The sequence below is a fragment of the Parus major genome, chromosome 1A (genome assembly GCF_001522545.3).
Source record: "Parus major isolate Abel chromosome 1A, Parus_major1.1, whole genome shotgun sequence".
Lineage (NCBI taxonomy): Eukaryota > Metazoa > Chordata > Aves > Passeriformes > Paridae > Parus > Parus major.
In genome coordinates, this window is record NC_031773.1 from 13562540 (window position 1) to 13583846 (window position 21307).

The 21307-nt window shown below is 40.3% G+C and overlaps 1 protein-coding gene across 6 annotated transcripts in view; it reads right to left on the reverse strand.

Moving 5' to 3' along the window:
• Nucleotides 1-8104: 8104 nt before the first annotated feature.
• Nucleotides 8105-21307, reverse strand: part of LRRK2 (leucine rich repeat kinase 2) — a 62293-nt gene continuing 49090 nt past the window's right edge. For 5 of the 6 annotated variants that reach the window (XM_015627065.2, XM_015627070.2, XM_015627069.2 and 2 more), the window contains 11 exons: nucleotides 21084-21244; nucleotides 20116-20286; nucleotides 18650-18750; nucleotides 17993-18187; nucleotides 16827-17020; nucleotides 16442-16514; nucleotides 15445-15629; nucleotides 14531-14683; nucleotides 13634-13842; nucleotides 10570-10644; nucleotides 8105-8705 (listed from right to left, as the gene is read on the reverse strand). In XM_015627065.2, coding sequence (XP_015482551.1) covers nucleotides 8584-8705; nucleotides 10570-10644; nucleotides 13634-13842; nucleotides 14531-14683; nucleotides 15445-15629; nucleotides 16442-16514; nucleotides 16827-17020; nucleotides 17993-18187; nucleotides 18650-18750; nucleotides 20116-20286; nucleotides 21084-21244 — 1639 coding nt within the window. In that variant the 3' untranslated portion in view covers nucleotides 8105-8583. The other variant, XM_015627072.3, reaches the window with a different exon arrangement.

Here is a 21307-nt window from a genome sequence, read left to right on the forward strand (position 1 = left end):
TCACCATGCCTGCCTCTGAGACCTGGAGTGCTGTGCCTGGCTGGCAGTGTCCCCTGTGGCCCTTGAGCCTCACCCCAGTGTTGTGGGAAGCTGGTGCCAGCCCCTAGAGGTGGGGAAAGCATGCGAACGGATATTGCTCTGGTGATGGTTTTATGGCTAAAGAGGAAACACAGATCTGGGTTTTTAACAGAACTGACCATCTCTGTCCATGTCACCTGCAAGCCAGAATCACACAGCATTGACAAGAAGTTGCTAGAAAATCTCTTGAGTTACAATGACACTTCACTACTGTGTTCCTGGCTGTATTTCACAAAAGATTTCTGATTAGAAAAAGGACAAGGCAAGACTATAGCCAGCCCTGGCATTGCAGGAGTAAGGGGTTGCTGCTTTATGGTAGAGCAGAAGGTGGGATGAGACATTTCAGTGGGCAGGAAGGCTCAGTTGGGGCAGGTACTTGCTCTGTGGACAAGGCAGCAAAAGCAAACTGCGGGGCAGAGACAGGCTGTGATCAAAACCTTCAGCTGTGAAAGAGAACATCGAGGGAAAATTGGTTGTGAGCTGAAAGAAGGGGTAAATTAATGTAACTTATAATAGTGCTTCTAGGTGAGTGTGCTGTGCTCTTGAGTTGTGTATGAGGGGCTGTGGTGGGTTGGGTGGGCAGTGGGATGGGGAGGCTGTGGCAGTCAGGCTGGCATGGATGCCTTTGTTCTCTATGGCTGCTGTTTTTCTTACCATCTCTGTTTTGTGCATTAGAGCCTGCTGCAGGACACACCACAAGAAGACAGAGAAATGGGTATAGGAATGGAAATTTTCCTACTCCAGGCTCTTTTTATTCTTTTCCCTGAGTTTTCTAGCAGATGTTCTGGAGCTCTTGCTAGTAGAGATGAGAAAGAAAGGAATGTCTGTAGGTGGAAAGGGATTAGGTTAAGAGATGTAGCAGGCATTTTTAAGAAAGCAAACCCAAGCTGCTTTCCCCTGAAATTCTCATACCAGAAATAGGTAACTAATTTGAAAGAAAATTCACCTGTTTTCCTCTCAAAAGCTCTGTGGTGCAGACCTATACTGCAGGTATGGGGCTCAGCCTTTCTCTGCAGTGGCTGGCTCTGCCTGGTGTGCCTGTTTGGGGTGGTCCATGGCAGGACAAGGACATGTGCTGATGGAATCAGTCCTACATGGAACTGAGCAATGACTTTCCTTCTTGCCCTGTGCAAGATCTTTTTAAGCTTTTCAGGGACTGATTTGACAAACTAAGCCCTAAGTAGAGGGCATAGTTGCTTAGGAAGGGTCAGAGGCAGATTATATTTGGTGTATAAATGCAGCTGTGATTAACTGAACAGACAAAATCAAGGTCAGGGAGGCAGCTGTTGCCTTGTCCTTTTGCTGTTGAGTTCTCTGTAAGATCTGTTGCTAAGGATGTCTTGTGTAATGCTGCAGTAACACTGAAGCAGGACAATGTGATCACCTTGTCAGATCTTTGGTGGCACTGATGATACAGAGCTCTCTGCTCCCTGTTTCTTCAGAGCTAGCCAAGTACTGCAGCTTTCTTCTGGGAAGATGGGGAAGGAGAACAGCTTGTTTGGGGGTACATGCTAAGATCTGTTTTTAAAAGGCACTCCAGAAGCTGGGCTTTATTTACGCCTTCCTTACTCAGTTTGGTGCAAAGATACTTCTTGTAAAGACATTTTTTTCTGCCAATGCTCAGTTAATGCAAACTGTGTCTGATATTTAGCCTTGGCAGTAGACCTGCTGGTTAGAGAAAATATCCATGCTTGCATTTAAAGTTAATACTTAGCAATTAATGCTTCAAAAAGCCTTAAGAGACTTTGCCTACTGCCTTTTGTGCACTGGCAAGGGTTTGATGGTGTAGGTCTGCCCACTATTTGCCCTTGCACATGTTGCTAGTGCACTGGCTTGCATTTGAGCAGACTTAGTTAAAAGCATGTGAAGTACTTAATCTTTTCCTTCTGCCATAGCTTAACATCATTTCCAAAACATTTCTGGTTGCTTCTGGCCCAGGAGAAAGGCAGTGTCACCTTTCCCTGCCTTCCAGAAGAGTTTTGTGAAAGCTGGTCCATGAATTCATCACAACACAAACCTTCAAGGCTGGGTAGTCCAGCCTCCCCTGGGTGAGAGCTGAAGGCATGCTCTGAAAACATGTCTCCGTGGGGCTTCCACTTGTCAAAATATAAGTAAGATCTCATCGTGGCTTGGTTTGGGTTTTTTTTGTTTTGTTTTGCATATATACATAGAAATATTCAGAGTTGCAGGACTGGTAATTTGATTTGTGAAAAAAGAATCAGAAAGCCAGACTAGTTTAGGGTCAGGAGGACCCTGATGTGGTCTGGGGACAAGAGGCCATGGCAGATAGCTGCTGGGCAGGCTCAGGATGGGCAGAGCTTCTCCTGCCAGGCTGCCTGTGCCCCTGCCTCTGCTTACACAGGAGCTGCCATGGATGCTGCTCTGAGCTGGGTCCTGCATTTCCCTGCTCCACTTCCATCCCCAGCTTCAGCAAAGCAGATGTCAGACTCTTCCAGCAGGACCAGTTGCTCTGCAGCAGCTGCTTCTGAGTCCCTGCAGAGCCCAGGTGTTTGTGTCTCTTCCTGGGTTTAACTGTAATATCCATAAAAACAGAACTGAAAGGGTTTGGGGTTTGTTGGGTTTTACCCCTGGAAAATTTTCCTGTAATTACAAGGTGAGAGTGTATTTTGCCATGCAATTTTCTAGTTGTAGAGTGCTCCACACATCGGACTACTTTGGAAAAGAAAAAAAAGCATGGGGAGCTGAATTTTTGACTCATGGATAGTAATGGAAAATTACTGTTTACTGAAGCTTCGTTTCCTGGCTGGTGGTTGGTTATTAAAAGTGACTGGAAGCAATTGTGGCATTTAAACTGAGCAGGGCCAGTGCACAGGGCAGGGTGACCCCAGCCTTTGGCTCTGCATGCATCAGGTGTTGCTGTTGCTATGCTTCAGCAGCTAGTGGGCACCTCCTTGAAGTTTAGAAATTCACTTTGCAAATTTCGAACTTCATTGGTATAATAGGAAGCTCATTAAACCTTTATTTATGCATATGCGGTTTAACAGCATCTTTTGAGTTTCACTTGAACCTCGTGGTACTTGACTAATGCAAAGGAGTGGTCACTGTAGCAGTCTCTGGAGGCTTGTGGAGAGAGGAAATACTTTTTCATGGCCAACATCACCTCAGGGGGGAATGGACTGGCTTTCAGTCCTCCAGCAGCAGCACCCAAACCCATCCTCTGTGTGGCAAGCTGCAGCCTCTGCTGCTGCTCATCCAAGGGCACATAGCTTTGAGAGCAGTTCTGCAGCTTTTAAAAATATTTATTTATTGTGATCTCTGAGGATACTGGTATGAAGTTGTCATTTCTGAGCCTCAGCCTTAGCTCAGTTGATTTAAAGTCCAAATTACAGCTCAGGACCCTGGCAGCTGGTGTCGGAGATGGATGCTTCTTGTAACTCCACAGAAAACAGGTGTTTTCAAAGCAATTGCAGAGGTGTCGTGGCAAGAGAAAGCAGAACTGAGACCCACCGACCTTTCTCTGGTGTATTTATAATGGAAAGCACCAGCTGTTTCCGTCGCCGCTGCACAGATGGCTCCCACACGGCCTGTAGCAGCGCGGTGTCCTCACGGCTCGATGGTGCTGCTGGGCTCTGCGGGACCCCGAGCAGGGGAGGCGGCGGCGATGCTGGGACGGTGTAACCCTGTGAGCTGAGGCACTGCTCCCCTTCCCGCTGGGACGGATTGTGGCTCATCCTTCACTTGGAAAGGGAGCTTGTCGTGAAGGGTTTTGTCCCTTTTGCTGCCCCGTTAAACAGGTCTGCAGAGGCGAGGCGGTGCAGGGCCAGCCGGCCTGGGGTGCCCCAGAGAGGGAGCCGTGGCCGGGGCCAGCCGGGGTGCTCTGCCACGGGAGGTGTTGGCACGGAGGAGCTGGAAGCTCCCGGGGGATGCAGCCCCGTGTCGCTGGAGGGGATTCCAGCCCGCTCGCTCCTGCCCAGGCAACCTTCAGCACCGGGCACCGTTTGGCCGCGTTTTCTGTCCTGACCTCGCTGCCGGGGACAGCCCTGAGGGGATCCGTGAGGCGGCTCTGGCAGCACCAAAGCCGGGCCCCGGCCCCCGCAGCGCTGCCGGATCGGCTGCTGAGCACTGATGCCGGCAGCTTCTGCTTGTTATTATTTCTCTCTCTTTCCCCCGCTGCTTTCTCTCCCCTTTCGCTTTCTTGCAGAATGGTTTCAGTGCTTCTCGGCTGGGTGGCAGCGGTGCCACAGTCCCCCAGCACAGTCTGCCCCTCTCCCAGGCACAGCTGTGCCGTCTGGAGCCAGTGCCAGGACATGGCACGGGAAAAACGCGGAAAAAGGCACGGGGAAAAATGGTTCAGAAAAGGCAAAACACTGAAACAGTCCCAGGGCATTTTAATTTCCTTCCCATTTTCTGTCTGCTTTTAACTTTTCAGGTCAGTGACACTAATGGGCTGTGGTGGAAGTGAAGTAAATAATCATGTACGCCAAAGACAGCACATTGATTTTTATGTCTGTCCTCACTAATTAATGACAGCCTTTGTAGGGACTGAGCACTTAAACCTCTGGCAGCAGGAAAGGCAAAGCAACACAGTAGAAAGGGAAAAAAGAAAAGGCCTTTGCTTGCTTTTTGACTTTCATCATGTTTTTACTAGAATCATATTGATATATTTTTTTAAAAAACTACTGATGTTAAAATAGCTCTATTGGTATATAATAGATTTTAATAACCTTTAAAAAATCATTCCAGTTTTCTGCTCAGTTCAATCCATGTAAAAAGGTAGGTCAGCATTGAGGTCACTGCAGGGGAAAAGTTGTATCACCATTTGGTAATTCTTGTAATTCTGCTACTTAATCAAACAAGGACCAGTGTAATTATTGCGGAGTCTTCCTGAGGTGTCTACAGCTCAAGGCACAGCTGTTCTCAAAGTGCCTACACATCTTACAGGTACAGCAAAGAACATTCCTGAAAGTGTGCCAGAAATTTCACCTGGGTTCTCTTCTAAATTTTTGGTAAATGAGGTTTCCCCTTGCTAATACAACAATAATTAATATATCTTGTGCATTTTTTCCTCTTAAAATAATGAATTTTAAAATACAGATATGCAATAATTATGATTCTCCATTTTCATGTGATTATGCTGCTCTGTATTTATAAACTAATTGTTGCAAAGACACGTGCCTACCTAACAAAAAAAATTGGAAAAGTTACTAAATAGTATGCTGGCAACCTGTTCAAAGACCATGGAGAAGGCTTTATATAAGAGAATGTGCAGGTCAGTACAGTCCTGGGATATGTTCATAATATGGATAAAGAACTAATTGAGACAGAAATAACAGAATGCTTGCTGGTTCTGATCAGGAAATTTGGTTCTCTTAAGGCAGGTAAGGAGAGTTCTTTAAAGATTTTTTTTAATTAATGCCAAAAGCCAGAAAATAAGTGAGAAAAATTGTTTATATGCTTTTCTACTTGAAAGACTAATAGAAATAAACCATCACTCTCTTTTCTTCATTCACTGAGACTCATTGTTTTCCCTCACTACTTTCTCATGGCTCTGGTATCTGAAGTGTTCATTATAATGGATTATTTGTCTTGCAAAAGCCCACGTTTGGGGGTTAAGCCACTCCTAATAGGCCTCATTCTCTCTCCTCCCTTACATGTCCCAGTTTTGCCCCAAAGTGGTGCAGGAAGAAGTAATAGGGTAATAATAAGGGACACTAGAGGCAGTATGAGAGTTCAGAGGAAAAAAGAGCATTAAATCAGGCTGTGCAGCTTGTTTACAGTGGGGTTGACAGAAACTGCTTGTAAAAGAAATGAGGTTAAAATTAATGACCAGGTGTATCTGCATATGTAATTTATCAGAGCAAGCAAGTAATAAAAAAGAATTACTCTAATTAAAATCAGTCATACAGGAGGGGAAGGATACTTTAAAAAAACCCCAACATTATCCAATCAGGCATTCAGCTCACTGTGTATGTTTAGTTTCCTTGTCTTCAGGTTTAAACCCCAGTACCCTTTAGCTGCACTGAGGGAGATGGGGTCACTCACCTGTCCCAGCTCAGGTGTTTAGTCACATTACACTGCATGCTTGTTTCCCATGAGTGAAAAGGCTCTTTTCTGAAGTCAAGGTAATCTGTTTTCATATGTTGGGTGTTATTCTAAGTATGCAAGAAACTGTATCTGACAGAACTTGTCCTCTTACGTGATCAACTTTCACTGGTTTTCAAACAGTTCCACTGAAACCAGAGTGAACACAAAGTTATCCATATTTTTTTTCCTCTTTCCTTATAGTTTGTCAGTAGAGATGTTTCTGGGAACAGGTTTTCTTATAGTGCAGGTTTCAATGGTGCTGTTCCTGCCCTTGCTGGCAGGTGCCTGCTGGGGAGGGGATGCCAGCTCCTGAGTGCTTCTAACAAGAACACAAGATGTTCTCTAAATATTTTCTTGCAGTACTAAAAAGTATTTGGTGGGGATGCAGTGGAATCACTGTGCTCTGTGTGAATGAGTGCTGTATTGCTAAACAGGCCCAGTGGGTTACCACCATGACAGAATTTTTCTCTCCAGCCACAGATAAATCAGCAGTGGCCAGTTGAGTTGGGTTTGCAATGAGCTCCTGACTCTCTTCTGGCTGAAGTTTCTTTTGTTCTTTACCATCCCTATAATACTGAATACATGACCCAATTCAGTCTATGGATCAATGTTAGCCAATGACCACAAGGACAATACTCCTTACAGGTCACCTCCCATCTCTGGGGAAGGCTGCAGGAACACCAAGCAGAAGACAAGCAGGGGAAGGGAAAAGGGTTCAAGACATGCACTGAGAGCATAAGCAGGAATGCAGCTGTGTCAATAATACCTACAAGCCAGAATTTTGCATCATCCTGAAGGAATTAAATGCCAAAAAACTGCACAGAAAAGCCCCTCCTTCAAAATTCAGTAACAAGAAAGTAGACTTACATTATTAACAAAGAACAGTTTTAATAGAAATGTTTAGGTTTACATTTCAAAATGACTTACAAATAAACTTAATCACAATGCATGTATTCTTTTCTTTTAAAAAAACAACCATATTTATTCTAACATAATATATATTTTCTGAGTTATAAAATCCCATATAAATAGCAAATTCTTTTCAGTACACAGATTACAAGAATGCATAGAAACTGGGATGCATACCTGAAAAGAATCCCGAGTATGCATTCCACAACTGGCAGAAAATAGAACAGTGCTAGGGTTAGAAACAAGAAATGCTGTTGTCCTCGAATATAATTTAAAAAACAAAAAAAACCCAATGAAACAAAAACTGAGAACTTTTTGGTTTCTCAACCTTGTTCAGCTCCCTAGACTCAGGAATGGCTCTGGATACTCCACTCCTTGAGATTTTGGGAGCACCCTATGGATTCTTCTGGTATCAAAAAAAGAGAATGGTGTCTGGCTTCTGGTGGACAGAAATGAGGCACTTCCTTAGAGCAGGTCAGTGTGGACTGTAAGCAGAAGCTTGGACTTCCAGCCAGAAAGCAGCAAAAAGTGATTCTTGAATGATGATGTGTGGAAACAAATTTGGAAGAGGCAGCCAATTCTTACACTCCTCAAGGTTCCCCTGATTATCGCCCAAAACACCATAAAGTCAAACAAGAATGAGTAAGTGGAAATGTTGCATGATAGAAAAATCAAAGCACAAGTTCTCCCTTTTTTTTAGACTGAGGTGAGCAAATGAACAAGCTGGACTAAGAACAAGTCATAGCAGCATTTAGATCAGAGCATTCACCCTGTGCTTTCTCTTCTCTCTTCCAAGAGAGTTGCACAAGAGAGCTACGTGACTGGCAGCGTTCCCAGCGGTGTGACTGCATCTCTGAGGAGCAGGCAGACTGCAGTGCTGCAGGAGGACACCAATGTGCAGAAGCCTCACGGTGTGTTTAATTTGGAGCTGGTTTATTATTGTAGCACAATGGGGTGTATTCTAGTCATAGTGAAAAAAAAAGTCAACTATTCATGGAAGAAACACAGACAATTCTGCCTGTTGTTTTCAAAAAATAATGTAGTAATTATATATTCCTTTAAACACTGCTGCTAGATAAAATATGATGTTTTTTCATAGGGTCATGAGCTCTGACATTACTAAACCATGAATCATAGGAGCAAACTCATACATGCAAACTGCAGTAAACACACAGAGGCTTAAATTTTGCTTCTTATTGGAGTGTCAACTCAGTAGAGAGCCATTTATAGTCTCCTGGCTTATTCCCATTTTAACTGGGATCAAAAACTGGATGAACAACGTTATACTGAAGTTGAGCCATAGCTGCAGAGCAGAACTTCACAGGTAAACAACAGATACATTATACCATTTTAGAATCAGAAATTCTCAACAGTTTTCTGTCCTTTGAAATATTACAATTAACTTCTTTCTTCTTTGTATCCTGTGAATACTCTCATGGTAATTTTCTTCCTGCTTTAGTTTAAATACAACAGGAAGAAGAAGTTGTAAATATTGCACAGTATGTTAGTATGGAAGACCAGATAAACAAATGATACTAGCAGGGTAAATCTTCAGTCCAAAGAAAAGCTTTTCATTTTTTCTGCTAATTCCTGTCTAATTTCTATGTGCTTTTTCAAGTTTTGCACTTCATGGGGCAGGTTAATGTCCCACACTGACACGCAGGATTGTAACTCTGGAGAAAAAAAAGAAAATTTGAAATACGCAACAGAGATGAGTTATTGCATAATTACCCATGATTTTGCTGATCTGCTTGCTATCAATTACTCAGAAATTCACCCAACAAAGCCATGATCTTTAGGACCCAGAAGACAAGTTCCATGACACTTCATGTTTGAGGTGATGCAGTTATGGGTTACAAGATGTTTGTACTTGCACGATGATTTGGATTCTAGTTCCTAAATTTAGAGTATCCCGTTTAAAAGTACTCGAAAAACCATTCCTAGTGCCTATGGGCCTTAAGGTACTGACCTGAGCTACAGCTAATGCTAATACTGAGGTGCCTACTAAAATTTCACCTCTACCTTTCCAAGCAGATACACCCTAAATGCCTATGAGACTCAAACCCCATTCACTGTAAAATAAAAACTGATTTCATAAGCTAGTGAATATACTTGGAAAAGGTCACTTCTTCAGTCTCCATTCATGCAAACAACTCTACTCATGAAGAATTCACACTTTTTTTTTAGTGGAATAGGGATAATTGAGAACATTTACACAAGTCAAGGCTTACAAAGTAAGGCCCCAAGGATTCTGGAGTCTCTGATTCTTCTCTGTAATTAATGTAACTCTTAAATAAAATAAAAATGCTAATAAGCCAATAAATGTTCTTATGGTTACAGGAATTGGGGAACAGCACAATGTAAACCCAGTGCTCTGAAGTTTGGCTCATTTTGGTCAGCTCATCTACACTTGCCCTCCTTAACTTTATACTATCACTGCCACATTTTTAGGAGTCAGTGAAACTGGGATGAGATAAAGGTGAAGAAGAGCATTGATCAGAGCATCAACTTTAACTGTTTTTAGAAAAATCGAAAGATGTAGATTTTCTATCTTCCAGCACTTTGCTATCCTAATTGTCAGGAAGCTTTCACTGACGTCTGACTGAAATCTCCCTTGCTGTAACAGAAACTTGTTAGTGCTTATCCTCCCCACAGGGAATACATAGAAGTCTTAATTCTATTGCTCTTAATTTACATATTCAAAACCTATTATCATGTCCCCTCTAAGCTTTATTTATGTTAACCAATTTAACTCCCTGCAACATTTCCTCACAGGTTCCATTTGTCTTCTCTGGATTGCTCCTAATAGTCCAGAACATTCAGCAATAAATAGGCTCCTTCAGTTAAGAATTAGCTCATGGCTTACAGACATCACTTTCATGGTGTGAGAGTGGTGTTTGCTTCATCTGCATTCGCATGACATGACTGATTCATGACCAGCCTCTGATCAATTCTGACCCTTTTTCTGCAGCACTGCTGTTTAAGCTGATCATTTCCTCATGCTGGTACAGCAGATCATTCCTAATTAAATAAAAGATTTTGCATTTGTCCTTACAGAATGGTATCCTATTTCCTTCCAGACCATTAGTTCTATTTTTCAGGCTCACTTTGAGTTCTAATCCTGCCCTCCAGTGAGCTTGTATTAGCTGTGAGTTGTCTGCAAATCTGACAAGTACATTCACTATTCTTTCATCCACATCACTCATGAAAACATTGGGGATTCCTGACCTAGCACAGAAGCCTCTGGAAGTCCATTTGATACACTTTCCAATTAGACAATGACATTTACTCTCCAAATAGAGTTTCCCAACAAATTGTATTGTATCCTTCAAACAGTGGCTTCCTCAAATCCATTTTTGGAAGTTACTTTTAGTTTGTATGAGCCCAGATATGCAAAAGAAAACAAAAAGTACTTAATAGTAGTGTTTCAATAAAATTTTGCCAAATGATGATCAACTCTTCACGGTCAGTGCGTAGTCAAGCACAACAGTGTCTCCTCTACTAATAATACAAGTTAATAAAACACAATTCAGATACCTTTGTGATATTTGTTGTCTTCGGTGTCACTTTTATAGCAATATCCCAAAACAAGGACCACATTCTTGAGACTCCCTTTTTCAAAGAAATAAAATGTCAAATCTTAATTTTAATGTGAATTTTGTAATTTAAGGACAGAAAGAGTAGATGGCATCAAGGCACTAAGAGGACAGAAAGCAGAGTTCAACCAACCAGACCCTTTATTCAAAATCATTAACCATGAAAAACCCGGACACAAAGACAATGTAGTTCCCATCTCCATTTAATGTCAGGGTTTATCAGGGTTCCAAGGCATAAGCACAGGATCAGCCAACCCAGCCTGCTGAACAAGCCCAAGAACAAAGCACCCTATTATACAGCACAGGCAGAGGTGGTAGAGTCACAGGAAACAGATGTCACAGCAAAAGGACAGGCTGCAAGTGAAGTCACAGTGCACAGCAAAACATGCCAGTTCAGTTATGAAAAAATCAAACCAACCAAACATGACAAAAAACTGATTAAAAATGATGAACTAAAAGTTTTAAACTTATGACGACATATGGATGGGAAGTGGAAATAGGAATAGATCATAAGAGGGTGCCTACTGAGTAATGCAAAAGAAGACCTGGAAGACAGAAGTGATTGGATCACAGAAGGATAAACAGAATGTGCCAGTGTTTCAATATCAACTCCCTGTTTATTTCCAACAAGATATGTCTATAAATGTCTTGCAAAGATAGACAGAAGCTGTTGCATGTTCTCCTGCCACAGCAGCTCCAGGTTCCCACTGGCAGCACTGTGAGGGTGCCCTTGGCTTCCAGCTAGTAGAGACAGGACCCAGCCTACATCCCTGGGTCAGGATCAGGCCAGGCAGGGAACAGACCCAGTGTGCAGACACCCCGCTGCAGCACCGTGCCTCACACACGGAGCCTTACACTCCCAGGGCAAAGATGAGGAGGGTGAGCAGTTTCTGGGGCATAAATAGACTGGAGTATGGCTTAACTGTGAAAGCTGCAGTTGGGAAGTTTTTTAACATGTCCCAGGACCTCTGCAGGGTAGAGAGAGGTTTTTCCTGCCCTGAGGAGGTCAGCACTATATTGTCCTCTGAGAGTGATGTAAATCTGGTTATAGTAGATGAGGGATGGTGGGAACCATACACATCCTCCATGCTCAGATTTTTCATAAATTAATTTTTTTTCTATAGCCAGTCCTATCCATACTCCTTACAAAAGTGATTGGGACTTAAGTATGTTTCTTATTTAGACCTAGGTCCTGTCTTACTGTAAAGGAATCTAAATCTGTACTTGCAAAATAAACTACAGATTTACATCTAAATTATTCTCTGTGGTAAGTCTCATGCCTATTGAACAACAATGTGTTAGGTGACAGAACTGGAAAATGTCATTGTATTTACATATTCATATATGAAGTACAGATAACATTAATGTCTCAAAGTCTGGAAATCTCTTTTTCCTGAAATATTTACCTCTTGAGATTATATGGTTTAACCTTAAATGAAACTACTTCACACAAAAATACTTCCTCTATCTTCTCGTATTTCATATAAGCAATGTGGTGCTGTTGAAAAACTGCTCAGCAGCCTCAGTGACATTTTCAGAGATTCCAGTAGAAAGCAAGCCCTCGAATTTAGGAAAAAAACCTTAGCCCTTATAAATGCTGCAAAAAGATGATCGAAAGAAAAAAGTATACATCAAACTGCATATATCAATCTTATTTGCTGTTCTTGAGATTTGTGCAGCTAAACTCCTGAATATTAATTTTTCTATAAATAAAATTTTGATTAAAAATGTTGTGGTGACTGAGCCTCAAGGTTTTTTCAATCACACTATTCTATATAATATATTTTCCCTATCAGTGACTGCAGCAAGGCAATAATTATGTTTTCATAGTAATTACTCTTTACAAAATGCTAAAAATAAAATGTCCTTTTATAATACTAACATTGTAGCTATGAGGACGAGATGGAATGATAATGCTGTGCTATAGCTGGCACCATTAACAGCCGGGCTCTGAACAGACTGTACCATTTGCTGTTTCAGGCAAAGGCAAGTCAGAGGAAGGTGAGGTATGTTTGACCCATAGAACATTGCTAGCACTATGACCTGACTGTAGTCTATGGATCCTTCTGGTGCCAGAAAGGAAGAAACAGCCCGCAGAGTAAGTTCCTGATGGTAAGAAGGAAGCATTCACAGCCTGCAACTGTGATTTGCTAGCAGAATTACAGTGTGCTGCTGAATTCACAACAGCTTCAGTGTTTGGTTTGTTAATTTTTTTGGATAGCAAACACAGTTTAAATAACACTGGCAGGGAAACTCCAGAGTTTTTTCCAAAACACTGTGGAAAGTAATGGGAACCCACATGTCATGCCACAAAGGACTATTTCAAGTAATGTGTACTTTGAATGTATTCACCACAGCTGTACCACAAACTTGAGTTGATATGGCCTTTATTACTTTTGGAAACGGTGCAGGACAATGTACAGGAAGGAAGGAAGGAAGTGTGAAGGAAGTTTCAGCAGCCAAGGAGTGTCCCTTCCTCAGCTGCATTCCTGCCACTGAAACTCCACAAGTCCTGTCTGCCTACAGCAGCTCGAAACAGCTATCCCTGATGAGAGCAGCAGCACACAAGTGCACACCCCAAGTCCAGGTGTGTAGCACTTTCCCAGCTCTGCTGTGATCTGCCTGTGACCCAAATCTAAAAGAACCATTCCTGAATCACATTTGAGATGGAGAAAGAACACAGGCAGACACACGTAAGAAAAGACCACATGACAAGAGGATGGTGAGAGCTGAGATGCATCACTGAAGCACAGCACAGGGATGCAGTGAAGGTGGGGTACATGAGCAAACCAATGACAAGCAGGGAAGAGCTGCTGCTTTATGTGGGCACAGGTATTCAGCCTGCTGGTATTCAGTTTACACCCTTGAGTCTGACACTGATGGAAAATGACAGCCGTGGAGTAGAATGAATGAACAAATCCTGGATAGTGCTAATCTGTTCCTGGAGCACTATAACAAGCAGTACAGAGAAAACCTAAACTTAGCAGTGATTTCGAAGTACTCACCCAGCTGAGCTGTTATCATGACTCGAACAGAATCACAGAACTTGTCTATGACTCGTACAGGACGACGTGTTGACAAATCAAGCAGCAAGATATGTCCTCCTCCTGTCCCTATCCACAGTGCAGTGTTTTTCTGAAGACAAATGGTCTTCACTCTTCCAGAATAAGCCAGTTTATGTTTTGATTCCTTATTTAATTTTTCCACTTTGTTCCTACAAGTATGGAAAGAATTTGCATTGGAATTTGGTGGCATCCTATTCTGCAGCCACTAAAATGACACTCTGAATACTTGACTTTTAAGCAGTCATTCACCAAGTCAAATCACAAAATTCTCATGCAAACAAATTGAGATTAAAACTATTGGACTCCAAAGAGCCACCTGGTCTGCTTCAGAAAACCTTTAAATAGAAGGTAAAAACACTTCTTAGTTCTCCCCCAGTCTGTAGGAGGATAATGTCTCAGCAAAGTGGGAAGAGCACACCTACACCTTCTCCTAACCTCACCATAAAAAAGAAACTGATGTGGCATGTTAAGGCAGAGGAACAATTTAAATGCAAATTAAAAAGTTGTCACAATTAATAAAAATCTGATTTCCTACTGAATTTGTGCACTGAAAAGACATTCAGGGTACCTAAAGGACAGCAAAAGACTTCTTTCTTGAGCTAAATGAGTCTTCTTGACATCACAGAGAAATTGGGAAATACAGTAAGGGTCTTTAAAAAGTGGGATTCTGCATGGAATATTCTGAAGTTTTGGGCTGAAAGACAGGAAAGGAAATTCACACTTGCCCAATGAACTGGGAAAAATCCCTTCTGGTAGGTTAAGGTACCATGGTAGAGAAGGCAATCTGATATTCAGCTTCCTATCCATCAGGCTGACAGTCTGAAATAGAACACTTACTTAAGAAAATGTGCGCAGTCGATTAATTCAGAAAGTTTTTCCGTCTTCTTGTCCCAGATTTCCACAAAATGGCTGTTTTTCTTTGCCAAGTAGATGGATTTGTCTATTGCTATTGAAATAATGTTTGCATCACTGTAAGCATTATGACAGAACCTAGAAGAGAAAACTCCAGTTAGATACACAGAAAATAGTAGAAAAACTTGACTACTATGAATGGGATTAGCTTCTCTCTGACTCTTGCAGAATCATTCAACCTTAAACTATTCTAAGACACAACTGAAAGGCTTTGCTTTAATCTTCCTACAGTTTGACATAAATTCTCACAGTAACAGCGTTAGGCTGATGACATCCTTGGAGGCACATTAATGCTCAAAGTCTATTAATAAATCTTTCTCATCAAACACTGTTTTCCCTGGTCAGGAAAAGCTTCCCTTAACTTCAGAGTAGGATTTGTCCATGTGAGAATTACATCAAACACTCCCAAACCCTCAGTCAATAATTTCTAAATAGTGAGAAGTCAGCAATCAGACGTGATTAAATAGAGCAAAGATATGCACATACATCATACTGACAAACATGGAAGGACATATACTATGAAAAATATATATGTGTAATTCTAAGTAAAGTAAACAGGGATTTTAGTGGACAAGACCAACTGGAGAAGAAAACTGATCAGTTGCATAGACATTGACTTCAATCCTTTATGGAGTAAAAATGTATTTCCTTGTTTAAAAGCAGCAACAAATACTTTCAACATTACTCACTGATACTCCATCTGCATTATGGAAAGAAAAGAACAGAAACAAGCAAACTCAAAGAATGAGCTCTAGAACAAGACATTACATCAAAGTACTGTCAGAAATCTTTAATGGAAACAATTAGGGTAACATCACTTATAAAAATCAAAAACTTACAGTTGACTTGTCTTTGTTTCAATGAGCTTTTGAACAGAGAAGTCACTGTTTAAGGCAATGATTTTTGTTCCACAGCCTCCCCAGATTATGTTTTTTTCAGATAAGCATGAGGATTCATTTAAGCACATCAGGGGTGTGCTAACATTCCCTATAGTCAGTATCTTCAAAGGTGTAGCACCCTTACACTGCAAGAAAAAATATACTCTGCTTTAGAAACAAGGAGGATTTAAACACTCAGAATCTTGTTAAAACAAGGCCACACAGCCTGCTGAATTAAATTTACACATACGGATTTTCTGATGTCTCAGAACATTTCCAGAACGTTACTGACTGAAAAGCACCATATTCCCATTATAGATGTCCCCTAGGAGACAGACTGTGAGCAGAAACAGGCCAGAGAAGGGATTGACACTTTCTGCAATCCCTGGCACAATTCAGTAATTGGTTGGAAAGACACATCTATGTCTTTGAAGACATCCTACACCGGACCAGATTCTAATTCTGAAATGCACCGCAGCCCCATAACTGCTCTAAATGCATATGGTCAGGAACTAAACCTTCAGGTGCCAGCTGATATAAACAGCTCCCCAGCATTTCTTCATCTGTTCTCTGAGCAGAACTCTGATCTACAGAAAACCTGAACAATATTACGTTTTTGAACATAGCTGTTTTACAAAAATTTACTAAATGAGAGGAAAAAGGAGCTATTACAGCAATAAATGAAGGAGATTAAAACTATGAAATATTCTAAACAACAACCAATAATGTCAGTCCCTAGCCAGCTTTCCAGCCCTTTCAAAGGAATTTTTCACCTCTTAACTCTTGTTTAAAGCAGTTATTGTAAAATGTGCAGTTCCTCTCAGACTGCACTAGAAAATTCATTTAGGTTTTAGAGAAGCAATTAAAAATAAGTGGCATGAAATAAAGCTACTCTTGGTAGCTGCTTTAGATATTGCTGATAACATACTGTAGAACAGACAGAAAAGAACAAGTCTACCTTTACTGCTCTGTCTTCAAAAACTGCCAGCCTGCCATCAGCTGTGCCTACCAAGAAGAAATTCCTCTGTTTGCTGAAATAAAATAAGATAATTAATTCTAGAAATACCTGAATCAGGTAAGAAAAATTAAAATGAGAAATCTCTAGTATTTCAAATATTCAATTCAATGCTAAAAGGAAACACAACCTCTGTGATCATGAATGTAGTCCCCAGTTGCACTGGGTGCAAAATTAAGTGGAAACACAGGCAAAACAAGGAGTTATCAGAACAAAAGTGCAGAGTGTACAGATGTAATTTTCTGAACACCTTAGTTTCACAGTATTTTCAAAATGTAACCCAAAACATTTAAAAACATTTCAAAAAACATTTAAAATTCATTTATACCTTTGCTTTGAAAGAGAATTGCAGTATAAACAAGTGATAGAATCTGACATTTTCTGCAGACGATGCCTTCTTGTTTCATCTTCTGTGTTAACTGCCCACAGAGAACCAGACTGGGTTCCTGCTACAATCCAGTTTTCTTTCTCAGTAGGAAGAGTCACTAAGGCCAAACTTATAATTTTACTGTCTGCAATATCCTGAGTCAGAAAAGAAGAAGAAAAACAACTTGGTCATGATTTCAGTAATCGTAAATGCTAGTAAATTACTGATGATAAAAATATAGCACAATCTTCCTGGACTTTGGACAGAACTTTGGCCTAACTTCCCCTTTAAGAAATCTAATTCCCTATTAGCAGCATACATCACCAACAGGGCCACCTTTCTTCAATGTGCTGGGAAGGACCCCTCAAACAGTACACAGGAAAATCTCTCAGCTGAATGCTGACAAAAAAGGTACTCTTTTTATTTTAATCAAGATCTTCAAGCCATCAGAGAACTGAAAAATGGAACTACTGCAATACTAATTGCTAACAATAAAAATACTGGCCAGTATTTCTTTATCTCATTTTATTTTTAGAAAAACAACCCATTCAGATGTATCACGGTCAAGAGATGGCAGATGGAAATAGAACTGAAACAACTTCGATGATGAATCATGCTCAATTCTGGAACATATATTCATCACAGCACATCAGTCCTGGGTAAAAGCTTTCCCCTTTGCTGATGGGACAGGATTGAGATGTACCAAAATCAAATGAAAAGAGCTGGATGGCATCACCAAAGTGGCACAAGGAGATGGCATTTTTAGGAAGGGAGAAGTTGTTAAGAGACAACCTGAATTGTTAAAAGGAGTTAGAGATATCAAGGTCTGCCTATTAACTCCTTTGTGTGGTCTCCATGCTACAAAGTTTCTGCCTCAGTAGAAGAAAGCAATCCAGTAGTGGAAAGACAGTATTATGAGAAAGTTCAGGTTGGATAACAGGAAGAGAGTAAATAGCAACTGCTTTTCTACTTCATTTCATGGATACAATGACTCACTCACTAAAATCTTTGTTCTCTCAAAACTCAGCTTTCCAGAAGTAATATCCTGCTGTAAAAATGCAATTAATTTTTCTGAAATACATCTGTCTGCCAGAACAAATAGAATAAATGTCAACTTTCCCACATACCTCACAAGTATGTCCATCTGTGTTCAGGTTAACAAATGAAAGCTGTGCCTTTTCTGTGTTCCCATTGCCTATCCAGACTCCTGCCTTCTTGCAGCTTTGATTGGCAGCCACCATGCACTCTGCTGTAGATGTGCTGGGTATTGAAACATACCTCATCAAACAGATAAGCTCTGCAGAATTCAGGATCTCATAAACCTAAAAAGAAAGCCACAGCATGCCCATGGTAACAACTATGGCTTGTTGATCCATAAATAATAAGCAATGGATAGTATAATTTTTTAGATACGGACGAAGTATCTCAGCAGGCCTGGTCACTTGTATTGCCACAGAGCAGTGTGTAAGTGCACTGATTTAACAAAGTCCTTCTTGCATAGCTCTAGTAAATACCAAGAAGTAATCTGAATTGTGTTTCACTACAATTGCTACACAGCAACACAGAGAAAACAGTGAGCTAGAACATGGGGTTGGTAGATTTCAATGGAACAGTTTATTCCGGATGGCAAGAGCAGGCAATATTTCATGGCAGTTTCCACTGGAGAAAAGAACAACAGAAAGAAACGTGTGCTTCTCATTAACTTAATGCCTGATTCCTTTTCAGAAACCACAACTTTGTACTGCCATCTATCATAAAAAGCAAATAAATATACTAAGTAATACCTGGCAAGATGTTGGTCGTTCCTGAGGATTTTCCTTCAAACACTTTTTAATTAAATTTTCAACTTCAGGCCAGGGAGAACACCCATATTCTTTGACAGGATCTAGAATGTAAAATTATATAACTTATTAACCAGCATTTACCATAGTTCTAAATAACTTTCTTATTTTTAGAATTCATCTAACTTCTTACTGAGCTGCTCTAAGAAGTATCATATTCTTAGGTAAAATGTCAGCATGAACAGCTTGGAATTGCTCATCTACCATTATATGCTAGAGCATATAATGCTAGAACTAGTCTCCTTTTAATTAATAGCAATTAAAGCAAATGGATTTTGCTTTATCTTTCTCTTATCTTCCGTGTGCCTGGGACTGAATTGCAAATATACATGGGTTGTGTTTCCATTAATGCTGACCATTCAAGGGTATGTCAGTTCAGTCTTTCAAATTCCTGTAAACACTGTTTTCCACATTTATTCTTCTGAGTATAGGGAATAGAGGGGAACTTACAGTAAAAGATACAGCAAACAGATAAACAACTCCATATAGCATTTGCAAGATATGGAAGTTTAAATTCCCACTTAGTGCTTGGAATACGTATCTTATAACTATAGCTGCTGAACTCTCTGAGAACAAATCATTCCTGATGGTGCCTGTATTGCTTTTCCTTTTAGTTCATCATAATCCACAGCAAATATTCCAGTCCTCCCTCAGACAGACAGACAGTAACATTAGTGATAGATACCTGCAAATGAACATATTCAGTGCAGCAAAAGACAGGCACTGTTTGCTTATGAGAACAGCTAGCCCCTCTTATGGTGGAAATAAAGAAATGATGAGTGTAGGTGGATGGAACTGTACTATCTCCAGAAACGAATACCTCAATTATTCCACAGGGCTTATAATACACTCAATACAGCTGCATTTAAGAGATACTCAGTCATCAGCTCCTGGGATATCCTCTTTAGGAAGGGGGAAGAAACTGTCGGAGCTTAGAACTAGACTGTTCACCTTCAGGAGCAGAAAATGTGTGAACACTCTGTCTCTCATAATGGAGAAGCCATGCCAGACTGAGTGATGCTGCTCTTTCCTAAATGGAGCAAAACATTCCTTAAAGAAAGTTTCATGAGTATACCCACTATTTCTGGGCAATAAATAAGAACACCAGACATTAAGCTTGCAGTGCTATAAAAATTCAACAGCTCTTGACACTTTGGCAGAAGTGGCCCAAAGTTACATTGTCCTGAGTTACATTGTCCAAATGATGACATCATGTCCAGCCTGATAGCCTGTTTAATCTTCCTTCCAGCAGCCAATAAATACAAATTGTAATGCAGAAGGAATATGAAGAATGTTATATTTTTCAAAGTCTCCTTCTATGATAACTGTTAGATACAATGTAACCCGTAAGATATGCTATTTCTGGAAGAGGCAGGACAAATGCTAAAACTTTTAGGAACAAGGCATACCTGGTAATTTTCCTTGTATTGCTAGTTCATCAAATTCATTTGGAAACTTCAAGCCTTCCATTATTCTACCTCCTCCTGTTAAAATGTCATAAAGCAGCAAGCCAAATGAATAAACATCAGCTTGCTGATTGTAAATAACATTTCCTCTGGCAACCTCTGGCGCTCGAAATCCTGCAAATAAATCACTCATTAATAAGTATGCCTCATATCAAGATGAAGCCATCTTTGTACTTTAAAAAGTAAATTATTGATAAAAATGACACAGGAAGTGCAAGGAAAAACATCAAACTATTTCTGGGCTGGCAATAGCTTTTTGGCAGATGTCCAAAAATATCAACAGTAGGTATAAAGAAAAGGGATAGTACATCAGTAACACAGCTCCTGCCCCTGTTAATAAAAAATAATTACTTTATCAATGAATTCTGAAAGTCAAGCACAAGCCTGCAGTTTTAATTGAAGGTATAATATTTAACAAGTGACATTCTCAAGCACAGTTTACAAGACCTAGAGGAACTTTCCAAAGTGGTTGATTTGTTCATTGCTTTAGAATGGATGCTAATAGGTTCTTGCTAAAGTTGGGGAACAGTGAAGATATTTATTGCCTCTAAAAAAAATTAAGACTTACACACTCATTACTGGAAATTAAAACAAAATATTTTAGTAGTGTAATTTCAATATCACAATAACCATATTAAAACAAGACAAAAATTATTATGAATACATGTAATTTAATTTCTTCTTCTTAAACCTTTAATATACCTCTTGATTCTTCTAAAAGGTGTTAAAACATGACCAGGTGGAAAGGCCAAGAGGTATAAATCTGGCGTCACAACTTGTAATATGATTAGGACTACTTTTTGGGACTTTTGACTAGAATATAGATTTGAGTTACTTCTTACAGACTTCATGAAAAATATATTAGCTATTTTTGGACATAATAGACTTTAAATCAAATCATATCTCCATACCTGGTGTGCCTTCGGAGGTTTTTATTCCCATTCGGCAACAATACTGGGCAATGCCATAGTCAGCTATTTTTGCAATAACAGCTGAATTGGGATATAAGGTAAAGAGCAACACATTGTGAGGCTTTAAATCACGGTAGATAATCATTGCTGAATGCAGGTACCTAGTAATCAAAAAATATTTATTTATAAGCATTCATAAGTTAGGGATGCATCTGTATACACAC